The following is a 21093-nucleotide window of genomic DNA, read 5'->3' on the forward strand; positions in this document are numbered from 1 at the left end:
GATGAGTACATAAACATGAAAATGTCTTTGCATAGGTCTTATAAGTATTCTCTACACCTTTTGCACCCGTACAGTTAATAGATGCACCTGCCATTTATTTAAGGTTGCACTCCATTTGTGCTATACTTTATATACTTATTTTCCTCCTAAATACTTTTCTCCGTCATCATCAAAATTAATTATTGACAACTGAACCTCACAATATCCACTTTTAACATTAATTATACAAGGGCACATGTCATGCAACGCTATCCTAAGGAGGAAATCACTGTCAATACCAATAATAAATAATGATGTGTTTGAACATGTTTGTAATATGTAATTCAGCATTCTCAAGCACATTCACACTATCAAAGATTGTTTCTACACTGCAAGCATGACTAGCCAGTTTTAAGACTTTGAAGAATCAGACTGAAAGTAATCCAAATGATATTTCTGGAACAGGAGGATGAAAATGGTCAACTATATGCCACCCAGCCAAGGACATAGGTAAGGGGGGGGGGGTTTCTCGGGTTCAATCCCCCCATTCATGTCCAAAGCTCTGCCCACCCGTTTGTGGGTTTTAAAAACATTTTTAGTGTTTTTTTGGGTGTTTGGCCTGCAGGGGGTGCATTGTTTAGGCTAGCAGCACCAAACTTTCAGGGATTTTTTGGGGGACTCTCCTGATGATACTACCCAAGTTTGCTGAGGTTTGGTTCAGGGGGGTCCAAAGTTATGGACTCCCAAAGGGGGTGACCCCATCCTCCATTGTTTCAAATGGGAGCTAATAGAAGATGGAGGCTACACCTTTGAGGGTCCATAACTTTGGAAACACTGAACCAAACTTCACCAAACCTGGCAGGTATTATCAAGAGAGTTTCTTATTGATACCACCCACGTTTTGTGAAGTTTGGTTCAGGGGGTCCAAAGCTATGGACTCCCAAAGGGGGTGACCCATCCTCCATTGTTTCCAATGGGAGGTAATAGGAGATGGGGCTATACCTTTGAGGGTCCCCACCCCCGACCCCCCCATAAAAAATCTATATTCACGTCCCTGCACCCAGTTGTTCCAAACAAGGAGAGACACTGAACTTTGTTCAAGGAAGCCTTCCAATTACTAGGCAACACCATCCATTATCATCTCCAGCTTTCCTAAGAATGTTTGTTGTGTTTTCTGTATTTTGTTTTTCTGCCTTCCAAGGGATTTTGAGTTCTGAACAGTGAAACACAGACATACTTTGTGACTAGTTTGCTTTTATTTTCAAAGGGAAAATTCCCCACTACTATTTTGCTCATGGAGGTACACGTAGTATGGACAACCTTAAACTTGTCTTTACGGGGCAAAGTAAATACATTCAAAATGAATATTATATCTACAATTACATATGTTTTACAGAATTCCTTTTCATACAACTTGTAAATACGTTCGGAAAATTAATACTTACTTTTGGAAGTTTATGTGGGGTTCCTTATCATCTCAGATTTCTTTTAAAAGAATGCTACTCCTATTTAATGAAGGAAGATATGGTTTCCCTGGTCTTAGTTTATATTATCATCTTTAGTTTTTTACTAATTACTGGGATCTTTCCTATCAGGAGGACTATCCACCTTGGACTCTTCTGAAGTTGCATGCGTTAGGATCCACTTATACTAGAGTGGATCCCATTTTTCATGCAATGGCACATAATGACAACATTAGAACCATTTTCAAACGCTAAATTAACATTATGCACCAATCCAAACCTAAAAACTGAGAAGAAATATTTTTATGGAAGGCTTGGATTTTTACTCTGTACTAAAGACCAGGAGGATGAGTTTGTGTCATTTTCTCCGCTGAGGTCTAAATTTGACTTGTTAACCTCTGCTAAATAGCAATATTTACAATTGCAACATCTGTTGGAACCCAAATATGGACCTGTAGCATTACGTGTTTCAAAGTCCCCTTCACTCCCAGAAACTCTAGTTGAATCAATGCAGAAAACAATATCTACAATATTTGTTATAAATATTTGATGTTAATTAATAAAGAGGGGATGTAAAGTCTCAGGAATGAATGGAATAAATTCCTAAATCATCCTATTTTGTGAATGCAGCAGGATATGGTCTTAAAGTTTATGCAGGCTTTCTCTATGGTTCCTAAGTTGCAATTTATTCAGCAAAAAATTAGGATTCAGTAAAGTGTTCAATTGTTGGAATTATAACTCACATGACACATCCCTTAATTATCTGTTTTGGCATGTTAAGTCATTTAGTTTTTCTTGGAGGAAGTTATTGCTCAGATCGATTTTGTATTAGAATGTTTACTGATTTTTGATGATGCTTATATTAAATTATTTGTCCATCTCTTGGAGGTCAACAGATGGACAACAAGATGGATACTCTCTGCTCTTGTACAGCTAAAAGACTTGTATTACAACATTTGAAAGATAAATGCCCACTTCCTGTAAAGCAAATACAACTTTATAAATATTTGAACATATGGCATATAAACAATTGCATACTGACATATTTTTATATATTTAGAATTTTTTAGTGAAACTTATGTGTAAAAGTGTTTCCGCTGTTTCTGTATTTTTATTTCCATTCTATAGTGTTTTTAACCTTTTTTCTTTTTTAAAATTAGTTACCAGATTTCAAAGTTTGTTTGTTAAAAAAAAAGTTAAGGTTATCCAAGTAAATATCTCTGTTCTGTTTTCTGTTCTAGAAGGATTTGGGTCCAGAAGACCAAGTTGAGCAATTGGAAGAGAAATAAAAGAAACCCTGTCTTTGCTTCTATCCTCTTACACAGCTTTAAAAAAAAGTATATTAACTTTTCGTGCTACTCTAGGGGTGTTAGCTATTTTACCAGCCAGCTATTATATAATGCTATGTCCCAAATAAACAGTTGCACATATTGCTAAGTGATGAGGCTGTTTCATCTTTTAAGTACAGATATTTAAGCAATTAACAGTCTTTCCCACCATGTACACATGTATATACATACAGATGATTGATAACCTGAATTAGAGAACTTGTGGTTACTGTCACTAGTAATTCTCAGTTTGGAGTTTACTAGTTATGACATAAAGAAGATGTTATAACACTATTTTTTCCAGCCTGAGGTAATATTTTTCTGTGGCCTTCCATAGTAATTCTAGGTATGAGGAATTCTTCAAAACTTAGATGTATTGTATATGTTTTTCATCAGTTTTTTTACTATTGTTGTACTATTGTCTATGCCAATAAAGGCTTGCTGCTAAAAAAAAAAAACTTAGATGTTCTTAGATAGGTTGTTCTGTCACCTGCATGCATATTTTGTTATTCACATGGCAACACAGCAAAAAGTCCCATTTGCTATGAAAAAATGGCTGGGAAAATATTATCAAAGGCTTAGTGGGAAAAGAAATCATGTAGATCTACTGAAAGGTAATTTTGTGCACATGTAAAATGCTTAAAGCAATAGCCAAAGATCACAAGCACTGGTTTAACAAATCCAACAGTTAGTTGCTGAAGGAAGGCAATTCTGGTGAATCTTTAAAAGAAATTACAATGTTCAGTCCACTTTAATTCTTTATTCATTACTGCACCATAATGTTATTGCTTCAGTAGGGACATCACAAACATGCAGTGCAAGCTGGAGACAGAAAGGTATGCTGAAAATTATTTCTTCATACAGTATGGCTCATTTATGTTATTATATATAAGCTTAACCAGCATCTGCCTGGAAAAAGTACCGAAAATGGCAACCAAGATGATTAGATGATTCCCTATAAGAGAAGGCTGAAGAGTGTGGGACTTCTCAGTTCAGAAAAGAGATGATCAAGGGGAAATATGGTAGAAGTTTATAAAATTATGCATCAGGTGGAGCGAGCTTACAAAAAGAACTTTTTCTCCTTCTCCTAAAGCCAATGAAGGAAATACTTATTTTCACAGCTAGGGATTAAAATGTGGACTTCTCTGCTAGAGGATGTAGTGATGGCCACAAGAATAGACAGCTTTAAAAGGGACTTAGACCTATCTTCATGTAGGATAGGTTGGCCATTGAATGAGAGAAGATATTGAACTAGGTGCATCACAGATCTGATCCAGCAAGGCTCTTCTATTCTTATATGTTTGCTATAATATGCAGTAAATTAGAGAAGAGGCTGATTTATATGTAATTTATGGGATCGGAACAAGCTAACTCAGGCTACTTTTCAGTTGTTGTACATGAGCAGGAATCTCTCACTCAAGTAGATCAAATGTACATATGCAGATTCTTCCTGAGAAACAGCTTTACAACTCTTTCTTCTTTGAAACTGCTCTCGGTCAGAAACTTTCAGAATCACCATGTATTTTTTTAGGCAACGTTCAGTGGAAACATTTGTCCAGCATCTTACCAGAATGGGTAGCTGATGAAAAATTTCTTCACTAATCCAGATTTACAGCAGGACGTGCTATGCTGGTTGGAGGTGGACGGTCAAGCCACCCAGGACACTGTATTAACATGCCCCAGCTAGAACTGGGTAGCAATTTTGCTAGTTTAAATTAATCTTCTTTACTTATTTCAAAACTAGATGTTTCATCCAAGAAGTCTTCAAATTCATCTTGAAATGTTGCAGTGGTTCTATATGCCAGCTTTCATTTTACATAATAATTCAACAATTATGTGTTTTACATGTGGCTTTTTGAAAAACCCATCCAAAGCTTACCACAGAAAATGCTCAAATGCATTGTACCTTAAGAAGCTTTGCATGCAGAAGTAATGTGTAGGCAGCTTCAGTGTAGTTATCACATTCTTTGTGCAGGTCACAAAGCTTGTACAAATACCTATGGTAATACAACAAAACTCATTCTTATATCACAAAACAGTCTTGGTTACAGATCCTCTTAATTAGATTCTTATGCTTCATATAGTAAAAAATATTTGGAATAGGTATTCTATATTTCATTCCATCAAATGACTGTTTAGAACAGTGGTTCTCAACCTTCCTAATGCCACGACCCTTTAATACAGTTCCTCATGTTGTGGTGACCCCCAACCCGAACATTTATCCATTTTACAGATGGAGAACACTGATGCAGAGAGTCTTAGGCGACCCCTGTGAAAGGGTCGTTCGACCCCCAAAAGGGTCCCGACCCACAGGTTGAGAACCACTGGTATATAACATAAAGAACAATAATGTATTGGTGTGATTTACAAAGTCATGACTTCAGTATGAGAACTGTAATTCTTTCTGAAGGGGAGACATGTAGCAGCAACAACAAATCACCATGCTGGTATTATTTTTTTATTGAGAATGGACACTATCAAATTCTAATTCTAATTTTGTTTTCTTAGTCCTCTAGAGAAACCATAAGCCAGCATCATGCAATAAGAGTATGGATCTACGGTTGGGTTTAAATCCTCAATTCAGCTGTGTGCTTATGGGATCACTGTAGGCCAGTCATGTTCTCAGCCTAACCTACCTCACAGAATCATTGCACACTCAAGACCTTACACCAGTACATGAGGATTTGTGTGCATGCAGTGCTTAATGTATGGCAGTGCTAGCATCTATTTTAAATGCCAAGGTGTAACTTGGAACCTATGAACTAACAACAGATGAATGTCTGGGCAGATGCAAACTGCATCTTTCTCATTAATTATCCAAATCAAAAGCAATTATTTACAAACAAACGGTAGACCCCAGAAACTCTCTTTTAAAAAGAGTTCAGATGCTTAATAAAACTGTATTCTGGCAAACATTCATGGAACACACACTTGTACCATATGGAGGTTCTCTGTATTTTTCAGCTATAGGAAGGCTTTTTACAGGTATAATTCCTCTGGCATCTTGAGAGAATATAATGTCAGTCTGCTCCAGTTCTCCACCAGTTTTCAGAAATTATAGACTGAACCAACAGCACAATGCTGAGATACATCTTAGATACAAATAAGAAAAGCAGCAGGTGGCTTCCACCTAGCTTTCTGTTAGGATTTTCCCAGAACGCTTAATAAGGTTCAATTAAATTATCATTTCTAAGCATTATTTTTTAGGATAATGCAGTATAATGCTAGCAGATTTTTAAATTATTATTCTGAATTGTTCTTTGTGCTGTTGATTAATCCTGTCCTAGTGCAAAGAGAAGTATTCGCGAAATAATACTGGCTTGTTGGTAACCAGTATACTGGACACCTGTGTGTTCTAAAATAGACTATATATGAAATATGTGTCTGTTCATATATTCTGAGAAGTAAGCTAATTTATAAAGCACTCAGGAGCCATATTGACTTCTCAAAAAGAACAGAGGTTTAACTTTGGTCCACTATCATAAACAGTGAACAAATGGATGAAATAATGCACTTAATTAAACTTACTATCATCTCCAAAGAGATACATTCCTTGTAGGCATTTCTGCATTTATTTATTTATATTTAACTTTTCTCCCTAGTTGCAACCCAGAGCAGCTTAGAATATTGTCTTATACTCCTCCATTTTCTCACAACAACAGTGCTCTGAGGAAGGGCAGGCAGAGTTTGTGACAGGCCCAAGGCACCCCCTAGCAAACTTCCATTACAAATGTGGGGACTGAATTGTATTGATGAAACAGCTTACTGCTTCTGTGAATGGTTAACAAAAAATATATTACAAACCTTATGTACATTTCTTCTCTTTCAATCTCTTTGTAGAAATTCTGAAAGAAGAAAACATATTTTTTGAGAAATTGAGGCAGATCCATATTGGACATACTACAGAAGAAATCACACTTTTTAAAAACTTCGACACACCATGATTCATATCTTTGCTGCGAAGATTCAGTATCTTCAAGCATAGGGTATTTGCAAGTCATACACCATTAAATTTTCTTGGTTTAAACTTTGTAATACAGACAATGTAACTGTGGATTTCAAAGTAGTTTTATCAACACACCATCCATTCTTGAACTTCAATACTTTCTTAAACATTAGAATGCTTAGCTACTTTACAGGACTGTTGTGAGATTGAAAGAGGAAAAAAAGGGGGGGCACTTTGCATATCTCATAAAAGTTTATGTTTCTTTTATGTTAGTGCTGTTTTCTGTTATATATAGTGCTGTTATATTTCATCTTCCTCCTCTTTGTACAGGAACAGCTTGATGAATTTTTTCAGTCTTAAGTAAACCGAACAGAATATTACATAAAATCATAAAAGTTATAAGTAATAACTATCTTTAAAAGGGAACATTACAACAAAATAACACAAAATTATGTTGCTTAACCTTGGTGCATAATCTCTGGAGGAATCAACAAAAATGGAAATGAGATGTAGCTCCTTATCTAACTTGGCCAGCACCATCCAAGCTGCCAGGCGGCTGGCTACACTTCTGCAGCCTCACCACCTCGCTACTGCCATAGAGGCTTTCCGGCAGCATGGGGAGGCATAAAACATGAAAAAGTCTCCCCACCACTGAGAAGCCATTATGGCAGATTTTTGGTGGCTTGTCTGAAATGCCAACCACCAATGTAAGGTAGTGAATGGATGGAAGGAAGATGATTAACGTCAGTTCCTCCCCCAGTCCACCCCCACTATGTTGGCAGTGGCAGGAGTACTGGTGCCACGTCCCAGCTGGGGAGGGCCGCAGTGGCTGCATGCTGGCAGATTCATCCCATCGCCAAGACAAGTGCCCTGGGGAGGACAACTCCACCAGTGCAGCCATGCACTGCTCCCAGTAGCAAATCAGCCCCTCCCCTTTTGATGGGCCCATACATCCATTATAGGGAGAGATGGTTGCCATCCAGTTGCCATCTGCTCCTTGTTCCATGGTGTGGATTAGTCTACAGATGATCTCGGAATACACACATTTAAATACTACTACTACTACTACTACTACTACTGAGAAACAGCATGAGCATGCCATGCTTTATGATAAATTGATCTATACATTTTATTGTGTAACTACAACAAAAAAAGAATCACAAAAAGTTTAAAACGAAACACTTTCCAGACAGTGTGTCATTAAGTGTCAACACTTACTAAAAAATGGCTTGGCCATATGGAGCATTAATCAAAGTTTTAGGGAAAATCTGACCCAGTCATACTCATAATCATGTATTTTCTAATGATCTCTCTTCCTCAAGTTCTATCCTCCAGGGAGTTCAGGCCACTTCATTTATCCACTTTTTTTCCAGACACTTGCCAATTTTCTTTCTCAGCAGAAAAGACCCTGTCGTGTTACGCTCCGTGAATCCCTCCTGTTTGATTTACCACATTTTTTCAAATGTATGGTGATAGTGCAAATGCAATTGTGTAAAATACAGCATTGATTAAGGACATAAAAATCTTTTTCACAGGAGGAAAAGTGTATGTAGGGAGAAATGCAAAGATTATTCTGGATAAGATAGAACAAAACTTAAGCAAACAAGACGAATGCTGAAGTTGGATCCAGAATGAATTGGCAATTCACTGAGTTCACCCTTTCTGCTGCTACCACTTCCAATTTTTTCCTCAAGTTCCCCTATTTTTATGGAAGTTAGTGAGCTGCAGGAGAGGGGTGAGGCAGCAGAGTTTGTACCTGCTGATGGAAAATTTAGTCTTGGTATAGAATCAGAAACTGCCCTTTCCTGCCTTCCTTTGTGCTGGCTAGTGTCACAGATAATATGTCCAGAAATAATACAGAAGGCAAAAATGATTTAAACCACATTGGGCTACTGAGGCAAGAGGAATAGTAAAAGGCATAGGTGTAAAAATAAAGCATTAAATCTCAAGGGTCCTGGTAGCCCTAGCTACCTCATATTCCAGAAAACCCTTTGAGAAAGCTTTGAATAAACATTGAGATTTTATTTACTAGTTATATTGGTTTTTAGAAGACAGCAAATAGCTTACATTATATGTTTCTTGTGTCATTCTTTCTACATCTATGTCTATATTATTAGGGTACTGTATAACTTGTTAACTGAACCCTAATTGTAGTTATACTGTAACAACTAGAAATGAACTCAAGTAAAGTAGTCATGTTAGTTCACTGTAAAAAAGAATGACAGTCAATTGGTATTTTGTGATGTAACTTTTCGTAGTTATAAACTACGTGATTTATCAGATGCATGAAACAATGTAGGCTTTTGTACAACAGTGATTGGTTAAAAATTGGTTAAAAATAAAACAATTGGTTAAAAATAAACGCAAGAGATACAATTTAATTAGCTAGGTGTCTCCCTATGCCTGTGCCTACCAAAACAGATGTTACACAGATGATTGCACCATCTAATCAGAAGGGATGTGTCCTAGTGCTACAGAAGAATGTTACCAGGGTCCTGGCTTGGAACCTCACAATGTTCAATCAGCTTTATTTGAAACAATTATACTACTATATTTGACATTAGGTGGGGAAAAGCGACCTATAAGCCTTACTGAAACAAACCAGAGGTCACCATTCCTTATCCCAATGCTTTGCCATTGAGATAGCAAGCAGTATCTTACTGTCACACAAGACAAAATACTGGACAGAGAGAGTCAAGTTAAGGTCAGTTACAGAAAACAATCCTAGGGGATTTGGCACCAATTGAGCCAAGAAGATACAAAAAAGAAGAGGGTCTGTAATCTTCTAGGTGTTTTGTGGCATACAGACGTAATGAAATACATAAACAGTAAAGATAATTTTATGCAAGGTTAGAAAATGACATTAACCAATCATGATTAGTAATGAAAAGGGATGGAATGTAAATTGAACGTAGGCTACAGTACACTGTATCACATTGCAAGCAGCCATCTGTTTCTATTCCATTCATACACAAAACGTATCAGCAGAAAAGTCCCAAGAGTTGGACAAAGCTGAAGTCTCACTAAAGCTATAGTTTTTCCTCTGAGATGTAGTGACTGAAGAAGATCTCTGGCCCTGCTCCTGAAAGGTCCTCAAATCTGTTCACAGTAAAGATCCCCAGTAGAGATATGGTGTCAGATTTTCTAATGGAACAATTTAGCAACTTTCTTGTTCCAGCTGCCCTCTGACATATCCTGATGATGATAAAGTTTGTCCTCTACTATAGAAAAACATACAAAGTTCTTGGGCCATTTCCTGCATTTGATAAAGCAGGCTGTATCCTACAAAAGCTCATGCTCTTTAAGTGCTGCAAGATATTGTTGATTTAAAAACTACACTATTTTACTGAAATTACATTTTATTATCAAGTTTCCTTTTTTACTATTGCAACTTAAGATTAATTATAACAGCAAAAGCTATACTGTAAACCGATTGATATACTCGGGAGTGAGAATGTGGGAATTAGAAGCCAAGGCAAACAAAGCCAACTCAAGTGACAGAGAACAGTACGGGTGAAAAAAAACCTCCTAAACTTTTCCAGTTTGATAAATTACTCTAATTTCTTTTATATTTTCCAAAAGCAATGGAAGTGTCCCCAGTTTGTTTGTTTTTTGGTGGGTGGCGGCGGTGGTGGTGTCGTGTTTGCATTTCTAGTCAGCTTCCAACAAAAAAGACTTTGTCATTCTAATTCTGCTCAGAAGAGTCCATAGCGTCTTCTAAAATCAAATAGGTGTTATTCTACAGATCATGTATCAGTGACAACTTTCAAGAAGTTTCTCCCTTGCCAAGATTAGGGGGAAAATGTTGCTGCAAAGGACAGGATTTGTAAACACTGATGCAAAAACTCTTTTTTTAAAAAAACCTGGTAGTTCAGACTTTTAAACTGCCCATTTACCTATTAAGCAATTATGCAATACCAGTCATTGCATAGCATCTATTGCATGCTTTGAGAACAGTATTTTAAAGCTACAAGCACACAATATATTGTAAAATTCCAGTTTAAATTTAATTACTTCATCCTCCTGAAAACCAAGATTATGTGTTCTCTTTCTGCATTCTATCTATGTACCAACAGAGAAGTCAGTCAAATCTTTGGATACTTAAATCCAGACAATGGAACAGTGAATGACCAAGACAGATTTTTCTACAAATGTGAAAAAATATACCAGGTTTGCAGAAAAACCTGAAATCTTAAAAAAAAATACAAATAAAAAAATACACAGGGATGATTTAAAAACCATCAAAAGATAAACAGAGCACCTGTTTTTTAAGCAACGTATCCCTCAATGGCCATTGCTAGGCAACCACAGATTCAAGGGTTGGTTCTGTCAGTAAAAGGCATGGGGATGGCCCTTTCCAGTCCTATTTCAGTCTTTAAAGGAGGACTCATTGGGGCCAGGCTTGGCTACAGTTGCCAGTCCCAGGCTGGAAAAATTCTGTAGATTTTGGGTCGCATTTGAGAATGGCAGGATTTGGGGAGGGAAGAAGACACCACTGAACATAGATTTTACTGTCCAAAGTATTCATTTTCTCTTAGGGAACCGATCAGTCATTTATAATTCTGGGAGATCTCCAAGTCTCACCTGCAGTTTGGCAACACTATGCCTAGCAGCAACCTTTGAATGACCTGATATTGCACAACTTGCATGCTCAACTATGCCTGGCTGCTTGTATTGTTCAACAGAAGCCACCCTATGAAATCCAGTGTGGTGTTGAGGTTAGAGCTTCAAGTAGAGTCTAGGAGACCCAAGTTGGAATTCCCACATTGCTGTAGACCTGTCACTAGGTGATTTTGGACCAGTCACATACTTTCAGCATAAACTATTTTACAGAGTTGTTGTGAGAATAAAAAAGAAAATGAAGCTAATATACGCTGCTTTGATCTCCCTATGGAGAAAAGTGGGGTAAAATAAAGTAAATAATAAACATAGCTACGGGAGGTAAATAAAAGGTAGATAGATGAATAACTGAGAATAGAATGTGACAGGGGAAGGGGATAGGGCATAAGCGTTGCCAGACAAATGGAAAAGAGGAAAGAGCACGGGGAGCAGGGTAGAGGGAAAAGTGAGATGATATCACATAAGATTGGCAATCCTAAAGACAAATAAAATGCCTCCTGCAAGCCCTTGCAGGTTCCCACTTGTTTATCTATTATTAGCAATTAATATTTATATAGTGGGTTAAGCATATTCTGTGTATCAAATCTTCCTGAGCTGGCACAGTTTGGGACTCAGCAAACTGAGTAGTGGTCATTTGCAGGTGTTTGACAAGGCCATCCGAGCAAAAAAGAGGTAATTTACTGAGCTCCTGGCTCAAGCAGGGGCATACTGCCCATGGGAACATATGGGGTCATGTGTTCCCGGGCAGCCACCATTTGGTCACGTGGAGGCAGAAAATCACCCCCCACACCCCTCCTCTTGACTTCAAGACAAGTGCCATCAGCCACAAGTTTGTACAAAGGAAGCAGCCAGTGCACAGACTAGCAGACACAGCTCTCCCTGTTCTTTGTCTCCCCGCTCCCCGCCTCAGCCGTTGGGGGGAGTGGTGGATGCACCCAATTCAACAAGAGGGGTCCCCGGTCGCTTGGAGGGGGCTGTGGAGGTTGCTAGATAGCAGCCAGAGGCTCTCAGCTTGGCCAAAGCCCCACACTCCAGTCCTAGCCCTCAGCTATTCAGGGCAGCCAACCAGACCCAGTCCTGCTGGGGTGGATCTCCCAGCACTCCCTCTCCCAGACCCCAACCCTCAGCTATTGGGGGGAGGAGGGGCAGCCACATCCAGCTCAGTGAGGGCAGCCTTCTGGTCTTCAGTCCTCAGTCACTTCAGAGGGAAGTAGAAGTCAGCCTGAGGGGCTCCTAGCTCAGCCGCTCGACATGGGAGGTTCCTAGTTTAGTTCAACTGCTCAAATGCACTTTGGGCACAACTCAGCCTGATGGCCAGAGGGCAGAACGATGGCCCAGCCCAAACAATAGTTGTCCCCAGCAGCAACTGTGGCCTCATGGTAACAGCACATTAACTTCTCTGGCAGGGCATGAACAAAGAGGAGTCCAGAGGTGGGGGGGAGTTCAGATGAAAAAAGGGCTTTGAGATGACCTGGTGCAAAAAAAGTTGTTTGGTCGTGGTGGGGGAAGGCCAGAAAACTTAGATTTTGAACTGGGCTATATTTTCCCTAGATATACATCTGGGCTCAAGTGTGTAGTAGGTTGCATACCATGTAGGCTAGAATATGAAATATAAATTATCAAGATTAATTTCTGACTTCTGGGGAAGATGGCGCTTCAGCTGGTTTGAGCTGTCTACAGCTCCTTGCCATACACTACTGAAAGAGGCAATTTGCTAGCACAAAAGCAGATGGGGTCCGACTCTTGCTGTCCCAAGAGTTCTGGGAACCTTCAATTTGACTGGTGACTTAGTTGGGGATTGTTATTAGACCCACTAGTTCTGAGAATATCCAAAATCAGTATTTGTGAGCTGGCCCCATTTCTCCATTCTTTTTCTTTTCAGTTTCATTTTCCTTGTGGCTTTTATTCTGATTATTTTTTCTTTGGGGTTTTTTAATTTGAATATTTTTAAGATCTTTTTCTTTTCTTGGATTTGCTATACAGAGGAATAAACAAAACTTTTAAAATAATCAAGGATTCTTTTCTTCAGTATAATAACCAGTTAAAATTCAAATAAATACTATAGCATATCCATGTAATATCATTATGATTGTTTGTATCTATTATTTCTTTTCCAAATCTTTTTTTATGTTTTTGTAATTTTTGAGGAAAATTAAAAAATTATATTAAAATCATACGTTACATTATCAGTTTATACGTACTTGCAATATTTGGTTAGAACATGGAAAATAGTTTTTTTCCTTTTAAATGCACATTTGAGAACTGTAGTGAGAACAGGTAAATTTAACAGTGCATCTTGCCTTTTTTCTAACTGAAGAAACAGTATGGAGAAAAAGTTAACCTCCCCTCCTTAGGACATCCTCATTTCATCCTCAGGAGAATTAAACTAGAATTGTGTATTATGAAGAAGAGTGAAATGAAGAGACTGAAAACTGGTTGTAGATGTACCTCATGACATAGATAAACTATATGTGAGCATATTCCTACAAAATTAAGAGGAAAAACTTCAAATAAGTATTAATTTATTAAAATCTTCTCTACAGCATCATAAAAGTATTTCTATTTTTTCCTATTTTATCTCTATTCTGTGCTCTAATTTCACAATCCTATTCTTTAAAATTCATTGTCATTTTCCAACAACCTAATCAAAATCACAAAATCTATGATTCTCATCAGTATCCTGCTGATTACATTTAAACATTCAGCATCCATTCCAAATGTAGCCACTTGTTTCTTTTCACTCACCAGCACATTGACGGTACAGCTCATACGATTCTCTTTGTTTTCATCATGCATAATAGTTCTGTAATCCAGAAGTCTCTCCATCAAACGAACCACAAGTTTAACAAAAGTTTCACCGCTTTTGGCAAGGTACTTATGTTTTCTGCAATGCTCCAGGAGACTGAACAAATAATTACAAAAAAACACACAAAAACTTTATAATCACACTTGGAAACAGGCCCTCAATTTAGGTGTAATTTTAAATATTTCATTCATTAACATACTTTAATTATTGCTAGGCTGCAAAGTGTATTGTCACCTAACAGCTAACTCTCTCAACTATTTCAACACAAATCCCACTGCTCACCAGCACTTACATTTTTTCAAACAACACTTTATACTGTTCATCTCCTCGGCCTCCTTCTACTTCATGATCCAGCTTTGTGATGATTTCATTTTCAAACTATAATTAAACAGAGAGAGTGTACATAACCAGCACAGAAAAATATTTCATTTTATTACTGTACTAATCAATGGGTCACAGGTTCATTGAAGCTCACAATGAGATGGTTAACCATTGTTTTTAATCTTGATTGACTTTTAATGGTGTACGATCTCTGATATTGAGCTAGGCATAATGATCTGCTACACCCTGCGAGAATCTTTCAATTCAGGAAATATTTGGCTACATTGTTAAATGGAGCTTAGGCAATTTCTTTATGAACATCTAAATAAGGTGGCTGATTACAGGAATAAAGGATGGAAAATAACACTCAGAGCAGGGCACACAATGTCCTTTGCAATAATTATAATAGCAACAAATGCAAGCCATCTGAAAGCCCCATTACTGATGATATATAACTCCTTAGGCTGTTCTGCCAATTGCCTCATTCAGCTGGTTGAGCACGTTAACATCTATTTGGATTGGCTAAGATGGCTCACCTCAGAACACATCTAATAGATAGCTTCAAAGTCACTTAGAAGCTGAAGCAGAAAAGACCTAAAATGGGCCTTAAAGAGGGGCGTGTAACATGTTTGCAACGATGAAAAAAAATTCTAACTGAAGCATTTGACATTGGGTGGTGGCATCACCAAGACAGGAAACTGAACCCACAAGTTATTAATGACACATTCTTTCCAACACACACACTATATGTTGATCAAACACATACACACTATATGTTGACCAACAGTTGTAAAGGTAAAAGCAATTCAAGACACCCCCTCCTTTTCTAAAGGTTTGACATATTCAGTATCAAACAAACAACGAGGCTGACCAACTCTTTCACAAGTCTGATTTCCTTCTGCTTTATCTATTAATGATACTTCCTTCAGAAGGCCTTTGAAGTCTCACTGACAACTGCACATCTTTGCATTTATTGTGAAACTAGACAGAAGGTTTTTCTTACCAGTCTCCCTGCCATTTAGGGTCAGAATTTTAAAAAGTAAATAAATATGATCCTTTTGAAATAATAAAGAATTAGAGAAAGCAAAACTGAACCTGTATGCATCTGGGGAGTTTTAATTAGGATAACCATATGACTGTGATTCTAAAAAAAGCAGGCATAGTGATAAAGAGGCAGCCAACAATGTATTTCCACTTAAGAATATAGAGTTGCAAAGGAAAACCTAAGCATCATGAAAGGAAATGCTATCAAAAGTCAAGATGCCTTAGGAGACATAGATGTTGATGATGCTGATGATGGTATAAGTGGAAGTACCTTCTAGTGTCCTTCCATGCCCACCATGTTCTTTTACTTATATACAATAACTCAGTTTTTACTCGGCACTTTTAACATCTCCTTTCTTTCCACCATCACTCCCCCTGCTGGAAGAAGCCCTTTAAATTTTACTAATCTCTGAAATGTTCATGTCTTAATAAATTATGCAAATGTGTCTGATGTACATAATTCAACATTATTAGATGTTTGAGTCTTACTTGTCACTAAGACAGTATATACTTTAGAGGCATGAATAATTTAAATTGATGTTGCTTAAAAGTAGTTTGGCAATGCAAAAGGGCCTTTACCGGGGCATACAATCAAAGTTGAAGGATGTTAAAGCTTCTTTTATAGCACCAGAGTGGTGTAAAGGGATGACAACACAACCAACGATTTACAAATGCAATGTTACAGATAGTACAAGCAATGAAATTATACGGCAAGCATATGCACTTCTACTATGAGGGACAATAAATATATGATATAATAAAACATATACATTTCAGCAACTATACAGTAGAGAACACTTACAAAAAACACTTTCATTCTAGAATATACTCTAGCTACATTCCGCTCATGAAGCACAGGGAATCCACCATGGAAGAATATTCTTTTAAGATCCACTTTTAGGGGGGAAAGTGAATGTACATTTCTTGATGCAAATTCCTTGGAGCTCAGAAATACTTGCAGCAACCAAAACTAACGCAAGCAGTTTGAACTATTAGAATAGTAAGTGAAATGGGAATGAAACACTAGCAAAAGAAAGAAAAAGTCACAACAATACATGACCTCCTTAGCTTCATGGGAAGTATTCAGTCGTGTACCTACATCAATGATGGCGAACCTTTTCGAGACAGAGTGCCCAAATTGCAGCCCAAAACCCACTTATTTATCACCAAGTGCCCACACAGCAATTTACCCTGAATACTGAGGTTTTAGTTTAGAAAAAACAGTTGGCTCCGAGGCACACGTTACTCGGGAGTAAGCTTGGTGAAGCAACCGTGCAATGCTTCAAATGGGTGAATCACGACCCTAGGAGGGTTTACTCAGAAGCAAGCCCCATTGCCAGCAACTGAGCTTACTCCCAGGTAAAGGATCGTGCCCAGGCTTGCCTAGATGTGTGTGTGTGTGTGTGTGTGTATGGGGGTGCCCACAGAAAGGGCTGAGTGCCACCTCTGGCACCTGTGCCATAGGTTCGCCACCGCTGACCTACATGTACCAAGCCATAGTACCCCAGATGGAATGTATTTACATCTCATTTGTGAGTAACCGCACAGTTAAAGAGCCATTGCTCCTGCAATTCCAGTTATCCATTCTTTAATAATGATGCTTTCTCTCAGCACCTTCATAAACAAGGTATAAACTCTTTAAAAATCTACAAATGGTGTTTTGTCAACATGACATTTTGTGTGACATTTATTTATTTAATTTATAGACCGCCCTTCCCTGAAGGGCTCAGGGTGGTGAACAACCACAGTAAACAAATCATTAAAACACAATAAAACCAGCACAGTACCCCAATATTTAAAACATGAACCATATAAATATTAATATCAGATGGCGTTGGACTCTCCCTCCCTCCCCACCCTTGCGCCCATGGGAGGCCAGATGGAATGGTGGCAGATGTACTTAGCCAGGCTGGCCAAATGTCTGGTGGAACAGGTCCGTCTTACAGGTCCTGCGGAAACTCTGCAAGTTCCACAGGGCCCTGATCTCCCTTGGGAGCCTGTTCCACCAGGTGAGGGCCATGGCTATAAAGGTCCTGACTCGTGTAGAGGTTAGCCTGATTGCCTTTTGAACCAGGGATCACCAATAGGTCCTGTTCTGAGGAACGGAGGGGCCTAACAGGGTGATATGGAGAGAGGCGGTCCCTCAGGTATGCCTGCAAGAAAACAGTCAATATGATGATTGAAAGAGGGTCTCTTGGAAGATTACAGGGCATTTCTACATACAAGGTGCACCAACATACTTTGCCACACACCGTGGTCCTTCCCAATACAAGCTTTTGAGAGAGTGTCTTGATGTGCAACTCCTTTCGGGTCTCATAGGACTAATAAAGGCAAAAAGGATGGCGTGGTAAATAGCAACCAAAATAAACAGAACAAAACCCTACCACATCAATGATTACCAACCTGAAGCCACTAAGGAATATATTGTGTAAGGAGGTAAGTGGTCAGAAGACATACAACACAGTGTGTACAATAACAATGATACAAACACAGTGCACAATCAAAGTACAATTTACAAGAGAACAGTGGGTGAAGGAGAAGGAAGTGTGTCCAAGTCATTGGAGAGAAAAAGACAAAAGTAATGGAAGACTCAGATAAGTCCCAGTACATAAGACTCTCAAACAGGTAAGTCGTACAGTCTTCCAACACAGTAATGAATGTCAATTTCTTCAATAATTAATTAACTCTAGGGGATTGCTGGGTCTTTCCCATTTCGCAGAGGCTGGACTGCTTCATCAGAGACACTTAATCTCATAGTCTGCCCATAATGGGAATATTTTATTCTAGCATAAATAATATCAGCTATTGTTTGATCCCAAAAAGTTTCAGGGGCTAGGCATACAAAGCATCTTTTTTCAGAGCATTTACAGGATGAAACTTTGTATTCCTAGCCCCTGAAACCATTATAGGCAGGCTATGAAATGAAGTATGACCGATGAAGCAGCTGCTGCAAAACAGGTGAAAACACCCATCTAGAGATATACAATTATTGAAGAAACTGACATCCATTACTGTGTTGACGACTGGAAGACTTACCTGTTTGAGAAGCTTGTGCAAAGGGTCAGATCTGAGTCTTCCATTACTTTTGTCTTTTTCTCTCCAATGCACCTTTGGACACACTTCCTTTTATTTTACCCACAGTTCTCTTGTATACTGCACTTTGATTGTGTACTATGTTTCTATCATTGGCCCCTTCCGCACATGCAGAATAATGCACTTTCAATCCACTTTCAATCCACTTTGCAGCTGGATTTTACTGTACAAAATAGCAAAATCCGCTTGCAAACAATTGTGAAAGTGGATTGAAAGTGCATTATTCTGCATGTGCGGAAGGGGCCATTGTTATTGTACACACTGTGTTTTATGTCTTCTGACCACTTACCTCCTTACACATTACATTCCTTTGTGGCTTCAGTTTAGTAGTCATTGGTATGGTAGTTTTTCCCCTTGTTTATTCTCAGAGGACTAATGACAGGATATTTATTTATATGAGAGAAAATAAACATGGGTATTTACAGATTTTACTAGAAGAAAAATAATCTGTGCCTTTTTTAACAGTGCTACCAATCACAGAACATTTCTTAATTCCTCTAGAATAGATCTCAGTGAAAAACACTGACAATGAATTCAGAACAGCCTTGCCTCTTCATCTTTGCTGTTTCTTAGTCATTCTTTAGTATGGATACCAAAATTCAGTGCACAGATTACAACATGAATTAAACATATTTGCAGGTTTTCTTCAAACTGTCACTGTGGTTTCCAAAAAATCTGTAATCAGTGACCATGAAAACACGAGGAATGGGTGAAGAATGGTAAGAGAATAGCCACTACAGAAGAAAATGGAATAGAGGTAATTGTGGCACTAGAATCTGTGACTGCATATCTACCTAAAGGGGTCTCACCTTTCAACCTGACCAGACCAGCAACAACTGACATTTTTCTTTGCTGATATAAAGGCAGCTACAGGCTGCCAAATGATTGCACGCTTGCTTATTACCATTGTGCACTCCATATAATAATTTATGCTTTTGGTGCATTGAAAAAGTTAACTCTGGAAAAATGAAAAAAGTCATAAAACAGATTAAAATGCAACTACAAAAAAATATTACTTGGCCTTCTGTGCCCCCAATGAGGCAATGCAATTCTTAAGTATAATATATTTCACTGGTTGTAGAAAGGAAATTAAAATGAGAGAAGAAATAATCCAAGCCACTCCTTGCAATGCAAGCTGAGAGGTGCATCCTGTAGTGCTGGGGCATGCCAAGCAGTAATTTAAAAGGGATACAGTAAAGGAGAAAGCCACAAATCTTTACGGATTCTTTAATGAGATAAAAAACCCAGTACTTTTGCCTGTGACACATAATGCAGAAATTATCCTCTAGCTGATTATCTACTCATCCAGTATATGGTGAAGGGATTTATTTGTTATAAAAGATGTCTGACATTCTGATGACACCCCAATCTGTCAGTCATGTGAAAAGTAAATGCAACTAGCTTGGAGTTCTGCTTAAGAGTGCTGCAGCCATGTTGATCTTATTATTGAGACCAAATGAAGTAAGCATAGCATCTTTAAAAATGCAGATATTACTGTTTATGGGTTTGACCCAGAGAGGCAGCTATGTAATAACAAAAAAATCTAATACACTAGCATGGATTGATTACTGCTACAGGTCAGAGGTTGCCAATGCCCCTACTTTCAAATGGGGGAAACAGCAAAGGATTCCAAGATGGAGCACCATTTTGCCAGATGAACCTTTTGTTGGGGAGTTGTGTGGTTTCCGGGCTGTATGGCTATTTTCTAGTAGCATTTTCTCCTGACAATTTGCCTGGATCTGTGGCTGGCATCTTCAGAGGAGAACCTTTTGCTCTTTTAACATTTTTTTTTGCAGGCTTAGCATGGACCAGAAAGGATATTGTTCTCCCCCCAAAGTGAATCTGTTTTTGGTGCCCTGTACTTGGCTAGGACATAGTGCGGGAGACACAAGCAAGGTTCAACAATTTAAACAATAGGTATATTACTTAGGAGAGTTAAGACCCCAACTCCTCCCTTGGGTCTGTCTAAATCAAAGTACTTGCTTGTCTTGAGCAGATTTGAAGCTGTAGACTGTGTCTTCTCTTGGTTGCTTTCAAGGAAGTCCATTGTGCCTTGCTTCTTTTTAGTTCCTTCAGTCTTTGTCTGATTCCAATTGCTGTTAACCTTAACTTGTGCTCTGTATATCACCATAGAGTACTATGGACCACCGTATACATCACAAATATTACAGTCTCCAGCTACCCTTGGCATCTCGCTCTGACTGACTGGCTAGAGCTAAAACAGGGGATTGCTGGGTAAAGAAGGAAGACTGCCTTTTGGGAAAATGTCTTAAAGGGACAGGGGCTAACTAAAATTTCCTCCCTTAAAAGACTTAACAATGAACTAAACCCATGCTAACTAGGGGGAAACTGAAGCTCAATGGGAAAATAACAAAAGCCTCTGTGGGGGCATGACAGATATCTATGAGCATAAAGCTGAATTAGCTAAGAAATAATGACGTTGGCTGATGGTACCAAAATCTGCTGATGGTAACAAAATTGGGACATCTCACC

At 38.4% G+C, this 21093-nt stretch overlaps 1 protein-coding gene across 2 annotated transcripts in view; it reads right to left on the reverse strand.

Moving 5' to 3' along the window:
* Positions 1-21093, reverse strand: part of DOCK1 (dedicator of cytokinesis 1) — a 508395-nt gene that overhangs the window by 115368 nt on the left and 371934 nt on the right. For both annotated transcript variants that reach the window (XM_048505444.1, XM_048505443.1), the window contains exons 34-37: positions 14435-14520; positions 14082-14238; positions 6575-6615; positions 4677-4767 (exon numbers count right to left, since the gene is read on the reverse strand). In XM_048505444.1, the coding sequence (XP_048361401.1) occupies positions 4677-4767; positions 6575-6615; positions 14082-14238; positions 14435-14520 (375 nt within the window). The remainder of the gene's footprint in view (positions 1-4676; positions 4768-6574; positions 6616-14081; positions 14239-14434; positions 14521-21093) is intronic.

Source organism: Sphaerodactylus townsendi, linkage group LG08 (assembly GCF_021028975.2).
Source record: "Sphaerodactylus townsendi isolate TG3544 linkage group LG08, MPM_Stown_v2.3, whole genome shotgun sequence".
NCBI lineage: Eukaryota > Metazoa > Chordata > Lepidosauria > Squamata > Sphaerodactylidae > Sphaerodactylus > Sphaerodactylus townsendi.